This window comes from Tetrao urogallus (assembly GCF_951394365.1).
Source record: "Tetrao urogallus genome assembly, chromosome: 1".
Classification (NCBI taxonomy): domain Eukaryota; kingdom Metazoa; phylum Chordata; class Aves; order Galliformes; family Phasianidae; genus Tetrao; species Tetrao urogallus.
Window position 1 is genome coordinate 75,872,522 of NC_136813.1, and position 18,457 is coordinate 75,890,978.

The window sequence follows — 18,457 nt, forward strand, 5'->3', positions numbered from 1 at the left end:
AGCAGATAAAAAATGTTGACAAAAGTTATAAAACCAGATATAACAAAGACAGTATTCTACCAGCATATTATCCAAACACTTAACACAGCAGAAGGGTGCAGTATTTTCAATTTTTCACCCCTCTTCTCACTCCACAGAACAGTGGCAATTCTGTCCTGAAGACATGTACACATCACACAGCCAGGAGAATATTCTGTCTTCTGATGTGGCATACAAGAACCTTTCACACCTCCGCTGAGGTAGCACTATAATTGCTGACAGCCAAAGACTAGCTTCCAGCTATAACTGAGCAGTGGGAAAAAAAGCACCAAAAATTATTGGGTTTTTTTTGTTTTGTTTTTTAAATCACTATTGATAATCATTTACTCACCACCACCTAGAAATAAATGAAAAAAACAACTGGTCTAAGGAATTGAACTGCTAAGGCAACCTTAAATACCTTGAGCATCACAGAAAGAATATTAGATAAATATTTTTTAGTGGTCGCTATTATGTTTAAATAGTTTGCTCTGTCTCCTAAGAAGCATCAGTTTGGAAGCATTTGAAGAAAATACAGGAAATTACCTGGAAGTAATCCTGCAATTAGCAAACCTGAAAGGGAAACCCAATGGCTGGGGTGAGGTAACCTGGGCTGACTGATGCCCACTAAGCCACGTTCTCACTTCCCCTCCTCAACAGGAGAGAGAAGAAAATAAGATGTGAAAAAGTTTGTGGGTTGAGATAAAGGCCAGGAAATCACCAACCACTGTCACGGGCAAAACACACTCTGCCCAGGGAGGATCTATTTACTGTCAAGTAAAAATACAGTAGGATAAGAAGAAATAAAGACAAAACTAAAACCACCTTCCTTCCACTCCCACTTCTTCCCAGGCTTAGCTTTATACCTTTACTGCTGTTCAGGGACCAGGGGGAAGAGATACAGAAAGCATAGGGGGATGAGTTTTCAACATTTTGCCTTTGCCTGTCCTTCCTCACACTTTTCTCCTTCTCCACTGTGGTGTCCCTCTCATGAAATACAGCCCTTCACAAACTGCTCCAGGATTGGTCTTTTCACGGGGAGCATGGCATACATATCTGCTCTGGTGCAGGGTCCTCTCCAGGGCCTGCAGAGCACATACTGTGCTCCAACACAAACCTTCCATGGGCTGCAGGGAGACAGCTTGCTAATTTGCTTCACGATGGGCTTCACCATTATTTCCTCCATGGGCCAAAAGGAATCTCTGCTCTAGAGCACAAAGTACGTCCTCCCCTTACTTCTTTGCCAATCTCTGTCTCTGCAAAACATTTCTAGCCATTCGTAAGTACGTCAGCACAAAAGTACCACCTGCATCACTGACAGGCTCGCAATAGCAGCTGTGGGTTTGTTTTGGTGCCAGCTGGAATTAGCTCTGCCTAACATGAGAGCAGCACTTATTTTTTCCTCACAGAAGCCACCCCCTCCACTACCTAAACCTTATTACATAAGCCCAATATAATATAATTTAGCATACAGATACAAAACAAAAAGTTCCATAGGTAGAAGGTGAAGCTACAAATTCAAAGTAAAATTTTTATCAGGTAGGGGCAACAGTCAGAATATATTAACAAGTATTTCAGTTCATTCATTACTGTTACCAAGATGTGGATGTTGTGGATGTTGTGTTGAGGGACATGGTTTAGTGGGAGCTATTGGTAATAGGTGAACGGTTGGACTGGATGATCTTTTAGGTCTTTTCCAACCTTGGTGATTCTATGATCTCAACCAAAACCAAAGACTTTCCCAGGAAAAGGTGTTCTAGTTCACATAAGAATTAATGAAAGCACTATAGTCTGCACTACGCAGAATATTAAGAACAAATGATCTCCTTCTGGTGTCGCCTACAAATACTGTTCCTTCCTTACTCTGCGTAACATACAGCATCACCTTATGAGCCCTGATATAGTGTACCTTCAATCATATTCAGAGTTCCGAAAATTGTGTTTTATTGTTAAGGACCGTTTATCAACAAAATCTAATGGTCAGCTAGCACCGTCTGATGCAACACTACAGGTAATGTTAGAGTTGCCTTGACAGCTGAGAAAGCCACAGGCATCACATGAAGAAACCTGTGGTTACTGATATCTTCACGTTATGAAATTTTGTAAAATGAAAGTTTGACTTCTATTGATAGTGGCTGAACCATCTGGCCTGCAATCTCCTCTTTAGCGGCCACTCCCATTTTCAAAAAGACTGTGTTAAGAAAAATTAATGCCTCTCCATAACAACAGCAATGGAAACTGTACTTCCACAGTCCTTCCTTACCTTTGTACTTCCCTTGAAAGACTAATGAAACCTGAAAGTAGAGAGGATTATGAGGTCTGGGCTTTTTATAGTTTATGGATAACTGAAATAAGTTTATGGGGAAAGAAGAGAGATAGGTATCTGCCTGCTGTAGGGGGCCTGCTTTTCAGGGGGTCTCTAAAGATCCCTTGCAGCCCATACAATTCTGTGATTCTGCATCTTTTGTGTCAATTTGCCATCTCCAACTCAGAGACCGCTTTGCTACCACAAGTATTTCAGAACACGTTAGTTCAAAACTAACCACTGTAAACTACTGCCTACTGCTCAGATCTGATTTACAGTGAACGCCTGAGATCTATATTAATAGGTCAGCCTCTGGATATTTCATCACTGTGGAAGTTTCCATTAAGTACGTTTCAACATTTAGCATCTCATCCAAGGAAGGGATGGATCCTAAGCCACCAGCAAAACTGATTCTTACAGTTCTCATCTTTGAGTATTTCCTCTTTTGTGGTGCCCATAGCTTTCTTAACTCTGAACCAATAAACCGAAGTTGCCTTCTACTCCAGCTAGCAAGAATAGCATCACAAGAGCAGAACTGAAATCCACATTCAGAGAAAAGACTTAAACCACTGTGCCACAGATGACTAGCTTTACTATTTTTGAATGCACTCCAGTGAGCTCCATCTTGGAAGAGAATCTAAAACTTTGCCCATCTTGAGTTTAGTATTATCCTAATAATCTATGTAGAAACAAAACAGAAACAATCTTCCAGTTTAATGAAGATTTATTATGCAAATATTCTAGTTTCATGTAGATCAAGAAGGACAATGAGAAAAAACTAACATGAGCAATGAAACAGAATAAACAGGTACTGCTGAGCAATCTTCTGATCATACAGAAAAACTAAAGGTAATAGCTGCTGCTGCACTTTACATACTGAACTAGAAAGGGAAAAGCTATAGTGTATGGCACTCATAGAATCAGATTTCATACAGTAAGCACACACGCACCTGCAATGGAATCTATGTGGAATTTTTAACCATATCAGAATCATTCGTTGTGACATGACCAGAAATGAAACATTAACTGCTAATAAAGCACACTCTGGAACTCACAGATGTAAAATATTTTTACATGTGCACTGTTCAGACTAACAAGCCAGTGGCACTGCCTTGCTCACTGGTACAAGGAAAAGTAGACAATAGAAAAAGAACAACCAGCTTTAAGATTTGTTGTGATAAGGAAAGAGAAGCTCAACCTCCCCTCCTGTTGAGGAATGATCTAAGCAGCCACATTTTACTATCAAGTTTTTTCACTCTCCGATCCAATTTCTATAATATTAAACTTTGTGCTCTCCTACAGCAAAACCTAACTCATATTAAAAATAGTGTAGAAAGTATAAACATTAATCAGAACAAACAGTAGGATACCAAACCAGACAAGAATAAGTGAGAAAAAAAACTCTGAAAAATATCAGGATTCTACATTACTTGACATGAGATGCAAACCTGAACAAAAAGGCATCATCGGCAACCTGCAAGTAGATTGTGTGGCATCAGTGCATCACAATATAGTGCTATCTTTGTTACAATCTACTCACATTTTGTGGGTTGATATCATCTTCTCCCATAGGTTCATCCACAATTTGCTGTCCATTCTGTTAAAAAAAGAAAAAATACACAGGAAGTTAGTAGAGATGTTGAATTCAACTACAGAAATAAATATTGCCAATGGGCTTTGATGGCATGCTCCTCTACAGGATCAAGAGTTCTTTTATTTCCTAAAAGAAACAAAAAACCAACCAACCTAACAAAAAAAATCATTGGAAGCCGGTACGGAAAACTGCTGTTTGTGTGAGAGGCATGATGCCACTCTCACTCTGATCCTCACATACTACCAAACTGGACAAAAGTCACAATAAGAAAACTGTAAAACAATTTAAGTCTTAGTACTACAGAGCATTATTTTTCACTGCTACAACCTCTGCAGAAAGCTAAATCAGATGAAGAATGTGCAGCAATAAGCCACAACAACAAACTTAAATACTCTTTTTAAAACCAAGTTCTTATGCAGAAACCGAGTCCTTGCTGTCATTGGTACTACAAGAACGTTTATAACTACAGTATATGATTATTAGAAAAACTATCAATGTTTATGGTTGCTGGCTAATTAGATAGTCAACGTTGTACTTTTCTGTTTGTTTTTATTTTAACCTTTCTAGGGACCGTCCTGCAAAGCTTTCCATGTAAAATTTAGTCACGCGATTAAAAAAAAGACTAAATGCCTTCTTGGTTAACAAATGCTTTCTGTTCCCCACCAGTGGTACTATACTTGGTGAATATCTAAGTGGCACTTTTCCCAGGCAGATGCCTTTGCTTACACAACAAACATATACATTAGCAGCTAATAAGGAAAAAGATATGCCTCCCAAGGTAATAGCAAGAAGGATCACCTGTGGCTTTAATTATTCATTTGCTCTAAAAGTTTTACAGACTCTTATTATTCTTTTCAAAATAGATTTTAAAAAATTACCAAAAATGGTTGTGCCCTGTAGTACTAGTGGATTGTTTCCCCAGAGAATGTAAGTCCTAATTAATCTATTTTTGCAGAATTTAATTTACTTAAAATAAAGTCACATGCATATATGGATAGATATTTTCTAGATGTCAGAAAGCTAAGGAAGCTGCTAGGCAGTGTTCAGAGATTTCAACTTCTTCCTACAAGTTCCCTCCCACCATTTGTTTTTTTTCAGCAGACTTGTTGGGTAGAACCTTTCTAGCATTCTCTGCAACTGCTAGGTGTAGTCAGCTTACAGGTAGAGACTCTTTCCTATGAAAAGACAGGTTAAGTTCTAACAACTTACAAATTTCAATTTTCAGTTATGCCAAACTGAATGTTTAGTCTCAGATAATTACAAGCTCCCTACCAAGTTTTCCCCCCCTTCATTTTTAATATAAGATACTAATGGATAAGACTAGATTATGAGAACTATCCATCACCCAAATATGACTGTGGCCTGCTCTCCACCCCCTTAAAACACAGGCATAGGGAAGGGCTCAGCTACTGATTCTGTCTGCAGTGCAGAGTTGTGACACAGGATAACATTGCCATTTTCTCATGTTAACAGACCTCAGAGAAACACTAGAGACTTCTGGTTAGAAGGCATGTTTCTCTACAGAAGGACTAGTAAGAAACCAGCTAGGCTACAAGAGATGAATGTAATTTTTATAAGATGTCTCAGTTAAGGGCTGTCAGCATTGCACTTTCTAATTGTACAGCTAAGAGTTATTTGATGATGTTCCAAAAAGCCTCACCTTCCCTCACTGCAGCTTTTACTAAGAGTACAGACAGCAGATATTGTACTGTTCTTCCTTAAAAAACACAACAATTTTAATTATCACATACAAGACCATAAAAATACCAGCTTAGCTAAGAAAGTAGTGTTTTTAATGAAGCTTGCTTACAAGGAAACATAATTGTTTATATTGTTATTCCATGTACCATCTCTATCAAGGCTACAAGTCACAATTTCCCTTCTCTCAAATCTATGACATACATTTAATCAAATGACAATTTAACTACACATCTCTGTGCTCTATTCACGCCACAAGATAGCTTCCAAAATATCTCGTCAATAGGAAAAAAATCAGCAGAAAAACATCAGAACAAGAAAGACAATTGACTTCAGCCTGAAAGGAGGAGCCTGAAATGTCCTGACAGCTAATGATGGCTCAACTCTGGGGCCTAAAACAGGGCAATTTATGTATCAAAGCCATGTGCTCTAAACTGACTCCACATGCAGATTTTCAGAAACAGTGATTCCCACTACAACAGTAATTATGCTGAAGAATAATATTAGAGGCAGATTAAGAAGAATTAACCAAAAAAATAAACCTTGAGACCCCACTTATACTGCTCAAAGACAACTCTAATGCCACTGAAAATGAAACAGCAACAGAAACCCCTCTTTGAAAAGAATTGAGATCAAATCTTTTTAAGAAGGTCCCAATCTCTAACATCCAGCCTCTAACCTCACTGACTGTAACATTATTCTTCTAGAAAAACAAAAACAACAACCAAAACACAGCAAATTTCTGCACCACAAATGAGCAGGGTTTTTTTTTTTTTTTTTTTTTTTTTTTTTTTTAAACAATCTGGTTTTCCTGTGTAATCCTCCATTGCTTTCATTTGAATTCAAGAAACAGATTCCAAGCGCATGTACTGGAATGATGAACATACTCAAGAAATCAGCATGTATGTCATGCAACTGTATCTGAGCCAGGACACTGGATTAGCAAGATCTTTTTGAACAGGTCTACCCATGCAATGATTACGCTAAAGAAATCACCGCATGGCAGAACCAGTTCTGCTCAGAACAGTGGAAGCCATGTAAGGCAAAGAAGAATATGTATGTATGATTTATGGTTTGTTGGTATGAGATGCCATTAAATGGAAAGCACTCGCGTATCCAGAAAGCCTGCAAAGTGTACCGGATGTCCGATAAGTTTAAGTGTAAAGCCAAAAAGTTCACTATGGAAATGACAACATTTAAACCACTGTAGAGCAAATAAGGCTGCAGAATGTTTAAGTGCATCTAGCCCTTTCGTTAGGCTAGATTTGCTCTAGTATTTACTAGAACCAAGGACATGTCTCAGTGAGGTAACACCCTGTGACCATATATAATTATCTGATAAATATAGACTAAGAGAAGGCTAAATGCATGTTTTAATGTATGGATTGGTCTAATTCAAATGACAGAGAATATAGACCTTGATTACTTTTCAGTTGTACGGCTCCTGTAGGGATGTCAAGCAACCAGAATGGATCAAAGATGTGGTTAAATCCAGTACTAGAACTGCAAAAACAGTGAGCACCAAACATTTCAGATGACAGCACAAGAAAACTAAAAAAAACAACAAAACAAAACACATCTACAGACAGCTCCTACTTACTCCTCCAAACACATCAGCAATCAAATTACACCAAGAAATGAGGGCACACATCCCTTATAGAGGTAAAGCCACTCAAAATCCCATTTCCTTCTCCGATTTACAGTGGCAGCCATACTGTTAGCAACAAACTAAACTCCCGAAAAGCCATTGCCACATTTCACTAAGTTGGTAGAAATGAATGCTTAAAGACAGTTAGGTTTATTTTACTAAAGGCATGTGAGAATGAAGACAAAAGGGACCGTGCAGGTTCTTTGCTCAAGTTAAAAGCAGACAAATATCAGAGAATGTGCATCAGCCATAAGAGCTCATAGAACCTGAGACATAACAGTCAATCAATTAAAGCCCTTTTGTGAAGCAGAGGATATCCTGCACTCTACACTACAACTATGTATTGATCCATAGTCCTCATGTTACTTTCTTTTTTCAAATTATGGTTTCAGCATCTGCTGCAACAGATGAAATTCACCTCAGAAGTCTGTCAAAATGGTACTGCCTTCTGCACTCACACAATAAACCCAGCACACTGAACTGACTAGCACTGATCTAGTTGTAATCTTGTATGCAAAATACCTGACACAGCATCTGTAATAGCAGCTTGGTGCAGAATATGTTAATAATAATAATACCAAGCACTGATCCTTGCCCCTACCCAGTTATTTATACGTGTCTAAATCATTAATTGAAATATTAAGTCATATTTGTGCCCTGTAACACTCATTTTTTCTTATTTTTTCCTGTTAGCTTAATCAATATTGAAACAGATAGCATTCACTTGATGTTTTTAGATTTAGTTTAGTATCTGCAGCCTCACATTGCCTTTGCAAAGCAAAGATCAAAGTCCTGCTAATACGGATGCACTCTGTTGAACTGCTGTTCTTTCATGCATTTTTAACACACTTCAGTTTTTCTGAAGGATGCAGGTTTGCCATGAAGCTTCCTGAACGCTGCATGCTACCATATGCCTCCTGCCTCCCCTCAAACATCTTTGTTTTGTGTTTAGACTGCTCCTAGATTATTTTTGGATGTTTAAGAAGCCTCACAGCCAAGTATTTAAACTCCTTCTTTCCAAGTATAATTGTCATTTGCTTTAAAAACAAAAGTGATGGCAATTCTAGCTTTTGATACAATTCTTTGATTAATCTTAATGTACCTACTGATATAAACTGGGTTCAAGCATACAAGACAGAAACAAGGTTTCATACTATTAATGGAGTTCAGCATGTTGTACAACTACTGAATTTTCCATGTAACTTGTGCCTTTTAGCAGAACTACACCCAACTAGTTAAGATACAATAAAAAGTGTTGTATGTGTCTTAGAGTTTACAAGTGGACAAATCATAAGTTATGAACTGTTTATCAGTGCAGACTGACATTCTGAGTACACAAATAAGCAGATAAAACAAAAGGTCTGAAACACACCATACAAAAATTAGCATTTAGAATTTACAAATGGACAATGACTAACAAAGGTGATGACTTCACTACGCTTTGGAATGATAATTTAAACAAATTACCTGAATGTCTGAAGTTTCTCCAAGGTAATTCCTAGTTTTCTCCTAACAAATTACCCAACAATTTTTCAACAGTTACAGAATTTAATAAAGCCCTTTTATTTCCTTTAAACATTTTGAAAATGATGTTTAGACTACAAAAAATAAAGATTTCAAGAAGTACAAGAGCTTTCCTCATTACTTATTATTTAGACAATAAAAACATTGGCAATACGTAGATCCAAGCTCTTCACTCCAGCGTGTCCCAGGGACTCCAAGGAAGTGATACAGTTAGACAACTCTGCAATCTCTGAATTGAATGAAGCTTTACCGATGCTCCTGGCTTGCTACATAGCAGCACAGAATACAGTATTCCTAGGCAAAGATTTCTAACAAATTTGCTGTTAGTAAAAGGTCTGGAACTATATACAGTAAAAGCTTTTGGCCTGCACATGTTTAAATGTGCTATTACAAGCAGTAGTGAGCTATTCTGAGGGAAAAAAAAAAATCATATATCTGCAGAAGAATAGTTGAAAAAAAGACTAAGGTCCCCTTGAGAGGTCATCCAACCTATTCCAAGGAACGATCAGCTATTCCTACAATGTCACTCCAGACATTTAGCTCCTTCTAAATCTTCAGTAATGGAGTTTTCACAAGCTATTTCAATGCCCAGCTAAAATATAAGGCTTTAATAGGATCTGAATTAATGACTTACACCCTAACTCCACAGCTATGAAGCCACACATATCCAAAGCACTTACCTAAATCCTAACCTGATTAAGGCTTATCATATACAAGTAGCAGAAGTGGGCTATCATCTTAGATTTTTTTTAGCTGTTATCTCTTAGAATATATTCAATGTATGTTACATATAGATAGCAGAAACAAGTATAAGAATCTTTAATTTTCAGGGAAAAAAAACATAAGACAAAACCTAAAAGATACATGAATTTATTTCTATAAAACCCCTACTTGAAGTTCAACTAATTTTATTTAGAAACTTCTAAGTCATATTGACTAAGGCGTCAGATTTTAAAAGATGCAGGACATCAAAACTTGCCTTTCTGTAGACAGGCAACCTCAGATATATTCCAGTAACATACAGATTATTATGAACATACAAAGTGAAGCCTCCTCATGCTATGATACCAGGACAACTGCAACTCTAAGACAATCTACTTTCCAGTGCCACCTTCTTCTCATTTAGTATGACACAAGAGTGCAGTTTTATACCACCATAGCCTAATTGCCACAGAAAAGCAGACCTCTTTCCTCCACTGTTACACCATCCTTGGCGCTAGCATTTCGCCAATCTTGTGTCAAGAAAGGTCAGAAAACACCACCACCACAAAGAAGAGCCTGCAGCTATTTGTGAGTTTAATTTGCTGAATTACCTTGGCTTCAGGCAGTACAAGTGCCATGGCATTGTTTGAAATGTCAAACATATAGCATCATAGAATCTTTGTCCAGGCCAGCTATTTTTCTATAGGTAAAAAAAAAAAAAAAAAAGCTCAAAATCAAAATCAGAATTTTACTTAGTTATTTAGTTCCCTGCCTACAGGAGTGGCAAAGTGCTGCCATTACCACGAAAGCTCAGTAACTTTAGTAAAACACAACATCTATCTGTTCATTTGCTACAGATAGAAATAAGCACAGAGAAATCACTTCGTTCAGTATATCCAGTCCATTGCCACACGTGGGAAAAAGAATTCCTTCTCCACTGCACGTTCTCCTAACAGTATCCAAGTCACCATACCAAGACTGCACTTACATGAGAAGCTGGGGATGCTTCACTTCACTGTCTGTTACAGACCTAAGCCCCCTGAACATCCCGTACCTGTCAGGGCTCTTTCCAAAGGGGGAGCAGCACCAGGTCCTCACTGCATGAGCAACAAGGCTGCCTGCTCTCATTCCTTACAGTGCAGACCATACGAGCTGGTCTCTTATAATCTTAGGATAAACAATAGAGGTTGACATTTAATATTGATGTCAACTAAAGCATTACCTATTTTTACTCATTTTGTCATTTAGCCACTCAAACGTTCAATACAATAACTCATTCTGGATGCCATCACCAAGCAATTGGAAGATAAGAAGGTTATCAGGAGTAGTCAGCATGGATTCACCAAGGGGAAATTATGCTTGACCAACCTGGTAGTTTTCTATGATGTCACTGCTGGCTGAGTAGATGTCGCATATCTTGACTTCAGCAAGCCATTTGACACTGTCTCCCACAGCACCCTTCTAATGAAGCTTAGAAAGTACAGGACAGATAAGTGGACAGTGAAGTGGGTTAAGAACTGGCTGATTGGCAAAGCTCAGAATGTTGTGATTGGTGGCACAGAGTCTACTTGGAGGCCCGTAACTAGCTGTGGTCCCTAAAACATGGGATGGAATCCACCCTCAGCAATTTTTCTGATGATATGAAGCTGAGAGGAGTGGCTGACATGATGGCTGGCTATGCTGTCATTCACCAGGATCTAGACAGACTGGACAGTTAGGCAGAAAGAAACCTGATGAGGTTCAACAAGGGCAAGGTGCAGAGTTCTACACATGCAGAGGAACTCTACAGAGAAGTACCTAGGTGTTCTGGTGGACAACAGGTTGGCCATGAACCGGCAGTGTGCCCTTATGGCCAAGAAGGCCATCAGTATGCTGGGCTGAATTAAAATTAGAGTGGGTAGCAGTTTGAGGGATGTGATCCTTCCCCTGCCCTGATGAGGCCATATCTGGAGTGCTGTATCCAGTTCTGCACTTCCCTGTTCAAAAAATGTCTATAAATATCTAAGGTGCAGGAGGCAAAGGGAAAAGGCCAAACTCTTCAGCAGCGGGTGGCGATAGGACAAGGGAAAACAGCCACAAACTGCAGCATAGGAAGTTCCCCACAGATGTGCATAAGAACTTCTTCACAGTAAGGGTGACAGAGCACTGGAACAGGCTGCCCAGGGAGGCTGGAGTCTCCTTCTTTGGAGATATTCAAGACCTGCCTGGACGTGTACATATATAACCCAGCCTAGGGAGCCTGCTTTGCAGGGGGGTTGGACTCGATCTCTAGAGGGCCTTTCAGCCCCTACAGTTCTGTGACACTGTAAAGACAAGGATCTCCCAGAAAGAGTCCAGTGGAGAGCAACAAAGATGATAAAGGGCCTGGAGCACATACAAGGAAAGTCTGAAAAACCTGTGTCTGTTCAGCCTATGGAAGAGAAGACAGAGAGAGGATCTACTCAATGTTTATAAATATCTAAACTATGGGAGGCAACTGGATGAGGCCAGACTCTGCAGTGGTGTGTAGGACAGGGAGTAACAGCCAAGAACTGGAACACAGTAAGTTTCACACAAATATGCAGAACAACTTTCTTACTGTGAGGTTGACAAAGCCCTGAACAAGCTGCCTAGAGAGGTTGTAAAGGCTCCTTCTTTGGAGATATTCAAGACTTATCCAGATGCCTTCCTGTGTGACCCGCTTTAGTAGTTGCAGGAAATAGTAAAGTTGTTCCATATCTCAGTTTATCTTTTTAGTAGATCTATTCAAACAATTGTAGAATAGCGGGGGTTGGAAGGGACCTCTAGAGATTAACTTTTCTATCTCCTGAAACATAGGTTTTCCAAAATGACCGTGGGATACATGTTGATCGATGTGAAAGATTCCTCATTAAGTAAAAAAATATATATATTGACATGCAGGTTTAAGTTCTAACAGTAATTAGTTTTGGCAATCTTGTTATGTAAGAAATAATACATCTAATTATATCAAGAAACCAACTTTTGAGCCTTCAGAACAAAGTAGTTTGGCTTTAAGAAGTAAAAAGAAAAGCATTTTTCAAAACCACAATTAGCTAGACATTTAAATCGCAACGAAATACCATCTCTTCACATCTTCTGTGTACAGTAAACAAACTGTTCCAACAAATTAATGGCTGAAATGAAAGTTTAATAATAGACCTGGAACCTTCACACTTTTGTGAGAAAAGGTAACAACGTATTTAAGGAGACACATTCTAATTTTTACACAATCCATTCGTTTCACTCAAAGGATTTAAAAAAAAAAAAAAAAGAACATTTCCTCCAAAACCAGTTCAGTGGAGCTTAGGAATACCACAGGGGGTTCCTTGCATCAAAGCAAGCATATGGTAACTGTTACTGATAAGAACTAGGGAGCAGTAACTTCGTGGTTAAGCCACTGGAGTAAGTCCCTGGAAATCACCGTTCATCTCCCAGACCCAGAACAGATCCCATGCATTATGCTAGATGGAGCCACTAAGATGCTGAACGTTAATTGCCCATCTGTTAAACAGAACTGTTTTCCCCTTCTGTTTCCAATGGGTGAGGCATTTTATTTTATTCCACAGAACAAGAAGAGAGTAAGTACCATGATATCATGCATGCAAGTAGACAGCACAGTGCTTGCAATAATTAACCACTTTAGCGTGCATGAACTAAAAAATTCCCTGAAGAGATTCTAATTTCTTCAGTTTTACTGATAAAGTTATTCCCCCTCTGATGTCACTAGGACTGAAACAAACAGCTACAATGCTTTCCTGTTGCCTGAAGAACTGTTGCCTGAAGCATAAAGGTTTTACTATTGGAACACTACTATGAATTACAGTAGAAAAACAAAATCAGTCTATATCAGAGCTCCTGTTTTTGATATACAGAAATAACTAAACACCCACCTTAGTCTGTGTCTCACTGTGAATCTAAGTCAAGCACTTCAAATGGAAAACAACTACAATTAGTGTGCGGCAGATCACAATCAACTCAAAGAGAGCAGACATTCCTTTAAACACGTCTGCCAACTTACATCTACAGTGTGCTAGAGACTAGCTGTGGCAAGAAATACTACAGACACTGTAATGAACAAAACAACTTGAAGAAAAGAACAGCCAATATCATCAGGAAACTGATGGAACAGCTTGAGAAGCCAAACTCAGATCTTGCATGAGGGAACAAACAACTGAAGAGCTCACACACTGCTGCGTGAAGGTGCTGAGGCAAGCCAAGCAAAGCACCTGCCTCCATCTAGCCACCAACAGCAAGGAATCAGCAGCATGTCACAGTCAGTAAGAAGTTGTGAAACTGAAAAATACTCTGCAGGTAAAACCATACCACTGAGAATCTGAAAGGTTAAAAACAAACAAACAAACAAAGAAAAAACCCAACATAACAACAACACTTAAAACATTCTCCATGCAGAGGGTATGCTTTCAAAGTCAATATTTACATATATACGCATACATATTCCTGTTTTTTAACCTTCAGCCTATACATATATATACAAACACCTGCTGTCTCTCTATCACAGAAGTTTGCTGAATACAGAGCATACTACTTCTTCAGGTGAGAATTACATTGCCCATAGCCACTTATAACTATGTTTCCATTGGACAAAACTGAATAAAACCCACCCAAACTTCAGAATGCACTGTACTGATTACAGATATTCATCCAAATGATAGCTGAGTGCCGTAGAGGCACTGCTGAGAATTCTAGCTATAATGGAGAGGTGATGAATAGCCTTTGAAATCTGTATAAAACATTTAGATGATTCTCCTTCAGCATTCCAGCTACGTTACTATAAATACAGCTTTGTTATTGCGGAACACAGGTCTAACACTGATTACACTAATCACTAGAGTGTACAGAGGTGATGGCAACCAGCATCTCGTGGCTTCAGGTGGCAAGAAACCTGATGACTTCAGATTTCGTGTCAGAAATATACACTGACTAAAGAATGTCACAGTGACATAAGAATTGAATTACAAACCCCCAAATTACATTGTGCAGGGTTCTTTTGAGAATCCACATAACTGTCAAATGCTAGCACTAGTTGTTTTATGTGAGGTTCATATAATTCTGGATAGAGAAGACAGAACAAGGAATTCAAGAGAGGGAATTCACACTATCTATTTAGTTACCTAAATAGGTGGTGATAAATCCCCTATCAAGGGCAGCGGAAAAACCTGAACTTTCTCCACAGCCAATTTAGAGCACCTAAATTAAAACATCTAAAGATAGATGGCACGAATGCTTTCCTGGATGCCTAACAAACAATCTCTCCTTGTAGCCAGCTCTTTTGACATACTAGTGTCCAGAACTTGGCTGCCGTAATTGTATGCATTCTGCTCCATTCAACATTAATATGCATAGCTGGGAGTTCAGATCAGAGGATCAGGGTAGTTATTCAGGCATCCAGATACAAATTCAAATCAGTACTTAATTTGCTTGAAAGCAAATGGCTTAAAATAATAGGCACACTTTCACTATGAAAAGCAAACCTATATTTGTTATAGATCTTGAGTCAAACCATGCGTCAATAAAAGACAGTGTAGTTCCACAAGCTTTCAAGTTGTTCTAATTTAAAACAAAGCATTTAGAAATAACAACAAAAGATGCACCAATAAATGTATTATCTTTTAAGTACTTTGTCCAACAAATTTACACATTGAAAATGCTGCTATGTAGATTACTGAACTAGTTGTAATTGTAGGAACAGAAATTCTGCAACAGCTGCTCTCTCAAAACTACAAGTATGTATGCTCTCTAAAAAAAACAGAACAAAACAAAAAACCATTTGCTTTATTTCTTAAAATGTTGTACAGATTTGCTGTTCTGTACACATAAATTACAGCAGCTGTTGATGGTTAACTATGCTATGTTTCAAATTAGTACTAAAGGTATTGCACTACTCCTACTGAATTTGCTCACCTACCACAGCAAATCATGCCCTCATTGCATGATTGGCAGAAATGTAAAGCTGAACATGGGACTCAACCAGAAACAAATAAAAAATAATCCAATATTAAACCTAGAGAGATAAGAGTGCATTTAAAGCTCAATAATTCTTAGCTCTGAGTAGATAACAGTGTTACAAGGACTGCATGGGCAAATCTGAGATGTTAGCAGAAACTCTCTACCTCACTATTACAGCTAGAGACACTTGCTGCCATCAAACTATGACCAAAATCACAGTGAGGTTTTTCAGGAGGACGTAAAAAACGTTTATGCCCAAGGATACTCTTGCAGGATAGGGTCTGTAATTAGGAGACTGCTATGTTATGGATAAACACAACTCATGCAAATTGAAAATTTAAGTTATGCATTTAGGTCATTTGTTTATGTATTTGACAAACATCCATTTTCACTGAAATATCTCCTCTTAAAAAACTCATTTCAAGTAAGTGATCTTTCTAAGCCTGTTCATCTGAAAGTTTTACAGGAGCAGTCTGGTCATTTTCTAAAACAGAGTGTTTCTTCTCGAGTAGGGTCTTAAGGTGCACACCTGACCAGTTGTTGCTCCATGCTTTGTTAGTAGTCCCAGGGAATTTCAAGGTGTCCTACGAAATACTGACGTGGGTTTACAGTAGTTAAAGTGCTTTTTATTTTTTTTTAGAGGTGAAATACTTTTTTCAAGAAGTTTACGACAGCAGTTTAAAAACAACTCCTATCCGAAGTACACTAACATAAGCAAGTAGCAAAGTATAATCAATCATGCACTTACACACGTTTCAAATAAAGCAATCCATTTTGCTATCTTTCTAGCATATATACCCTACTACTATTCAAACTGCATTGAGGACATATCATGAGCATGGAAGTCTAAAGTAACAGTTAGGACCTTTTCTCTAAATCGTAAGTCTAAGCACCAAGCTGTCCATCAGAAAAATCTCTCCAATATCTTCCCTTCAAACATCACACTGCTATTGCAGGTACTCTACATTTAAAAAAATAAAAATAAAATCATGTAAGATCACCACTTCAGAACTCAGTGATGGATTTGACAGCAACCAGCAAGAACTTAAAAGATTGCTCTGTCACGTGAGACTTGCAGGTTCTTCTGACCCTCAGAGATGCAGTCACTTTAAGCAGCAGGAATATATGCATCAAAACAACAAATGCTTCTGATGCTGCAGGAACTTTACAGTGGTGTCTCTCTCTGCTCACCTACAGAATATATCCTAACCTTGTGTGTAAATAGCTCTGGGTTGGCCAGAGTCCACACCGTTCAAGATCAGCACTGTCTGAAGTAGACTGGCTGCATATCAGCTGGAGCAGATTCAGGCAGAAGCTGCTCTGTCAGAGGAAGCCGCTTCTTTTCAGATGGAATCAGGGTGCACTGTTAACTACTAGAGAAGCACCGACTGGGTAGGTGTACTGTTTACAGAGATCCAAACCCGAAGTTCTTCCAAAACGTACAGAAAAAAAAGAAAATAACCGAAGGCATCCGTGCCTTTAGATGTGAGTGAATTTAAGGCATCAGTACGGCTGAGGAGAGTAACCTCGCGTATCCTGCCTGACAAGAGCAGGACACCTCACCGCTACCAGCGGCAGGAAGCCGCACGGCGCTGCGGCTCAGGGACGCTCCCCACCAACGCCGCCTTATGACGGCCGCGAGGTTTCCCAAACGCTTGCGAAACTGCGGACGCGACCGCGTCCCGTCCGGACGGGGGACAGCGGCAGCCGGCGGGACTGTCCTTAGCCTCGAGAGCACGGGGCGAGGTGAGCGAGGGCAGGCCGCGCGGAGACGGCGGGGCCGCCCCGGGAAGGGAAACTCTCCGTGACAGTAACCAGACACCGCTCCGGAACAAAGCGCCCGGCTCGGCCGCAGGTTACTCCCTCCCGGGGAAGGCAGGGGGCGGAAGGGGAGGCGCGGGCCGGTTCCGTGCTACGCGCCCCGAGCCCCGGCGCCGGGAAGCCCGGCCGGCCGCGGCCGTGAGTCAGTGCCCCGGCAGGAAGCGGCGCGCAGGGGCCGCCCCAGAGGGAAAGAGGGAGCGAGGGAGGGCCCCGCGGGGACACGCTGCCGCCGCAGGCTCCACTGCCCGCCCCGAGCGCCCTCGGGGAGAAAACTGAGAGCGACGGCGGTGGCGTCCCGTCCGCCTTCGCCTCACACAACTCTCCCCCGACACCCCTCGCCCCGACCGCCCTTAACTCACCCCGCCCCACGGGGACCCGCGGGCTCGGAGCTCGACCTCCCCGCCGCCGCCTCCCCCCCGGCCCGTACCTCCGTGCTGCTCTCGGCCGCGCTCTCCACAGCCATCTTCTGCCAAGGGTCCGCCAGCTGCGCCAGGGGCATCTTCCCCGCCCGGCTCCCGCAACTCCGCGCTCCGCTTTCTCGCTCCCCCGGCGGCGGGGCGGGAGCGGCGAGGCAGACGACGAGCCCTCGGGGGAATGGCGGGACAGCCCGACCAGCTAAGAACGACCGCGGCCGCTCCGGCGGCGACTGCTGCCCGCTGCCGCCGTCCCTCCTCCCGCCCCCTTCCCGCTGCCAGGCGGGGCCGCGCTTCCGCCCTCCCACCGGCCCGCCGTTCGGACACAGCTTCCGCTCACAACATGGCGCCGGCACTTACCTGCCCGCTCAACGGCGCCTGCGCGCGGCTGCGGGGTGGGAGCGTCGGTGCTCCTCTGTCGCCGGGCTGCAAGGGGAGCGGGAGGTCTCGGGAGTGCCGTCGGGCAGCTGAGGGAACGGGAGGACCGTCTGCACCTCAGTGCTCGGCTTTGATCAGCGCCGTGCAGCCGTCTTTGTAGCAGCACCTAAGCGGGTTTTGCCTTCTCTGGTACCGTTGCTTGGTGCAGTTAAACCAAGCCGTGAGTTACGGGGCTGTTGGAAAGCCCAGCCGAGGGCTGGCACTGCTCAGGAAAATGAATTGGCAGCAGGGGGGAGACTGAAAGTTTGTTTGTGTAAGCGGAGGAGTAGCTGGAGGCGAGGGAGGAAAGGGAGAGAGACGCGGTTCTGTGTAGTGTCATTAGGCGAAGA

General features: G+C 41.2%; 1 protein-coding gene across 1 annotated transcript in view; it reads right to left on the reverse strand.

Moving 5' to 3' along the window:
• Positions 1 to 17,776, reverse strand: part of RPS6KA3 (ribosomal protein S6 kinase A3) — a gene marked incomplete at both ends in the record, with an annotated part of 66,694 nt that extends 48,918 nt beyond the window's left edge. The window contains 2 exons of the mRNA XM_079536090.1: positions 3,864 to 3,920; positions 17,705 to 17,776. Of these exons, the coding sequence (XP_079392216.1) occupies positions 3,864 to 3,920; positions 17,705 to 17,776 (129 nt within the window). The remainder of the gene's footprint in view (positions 1 to 3,863; positions 3,921 to 17,704) is intronic.
• Between the last annotated feature and the right edge of the window lie 681 nt (positions 17,777 to 18,457).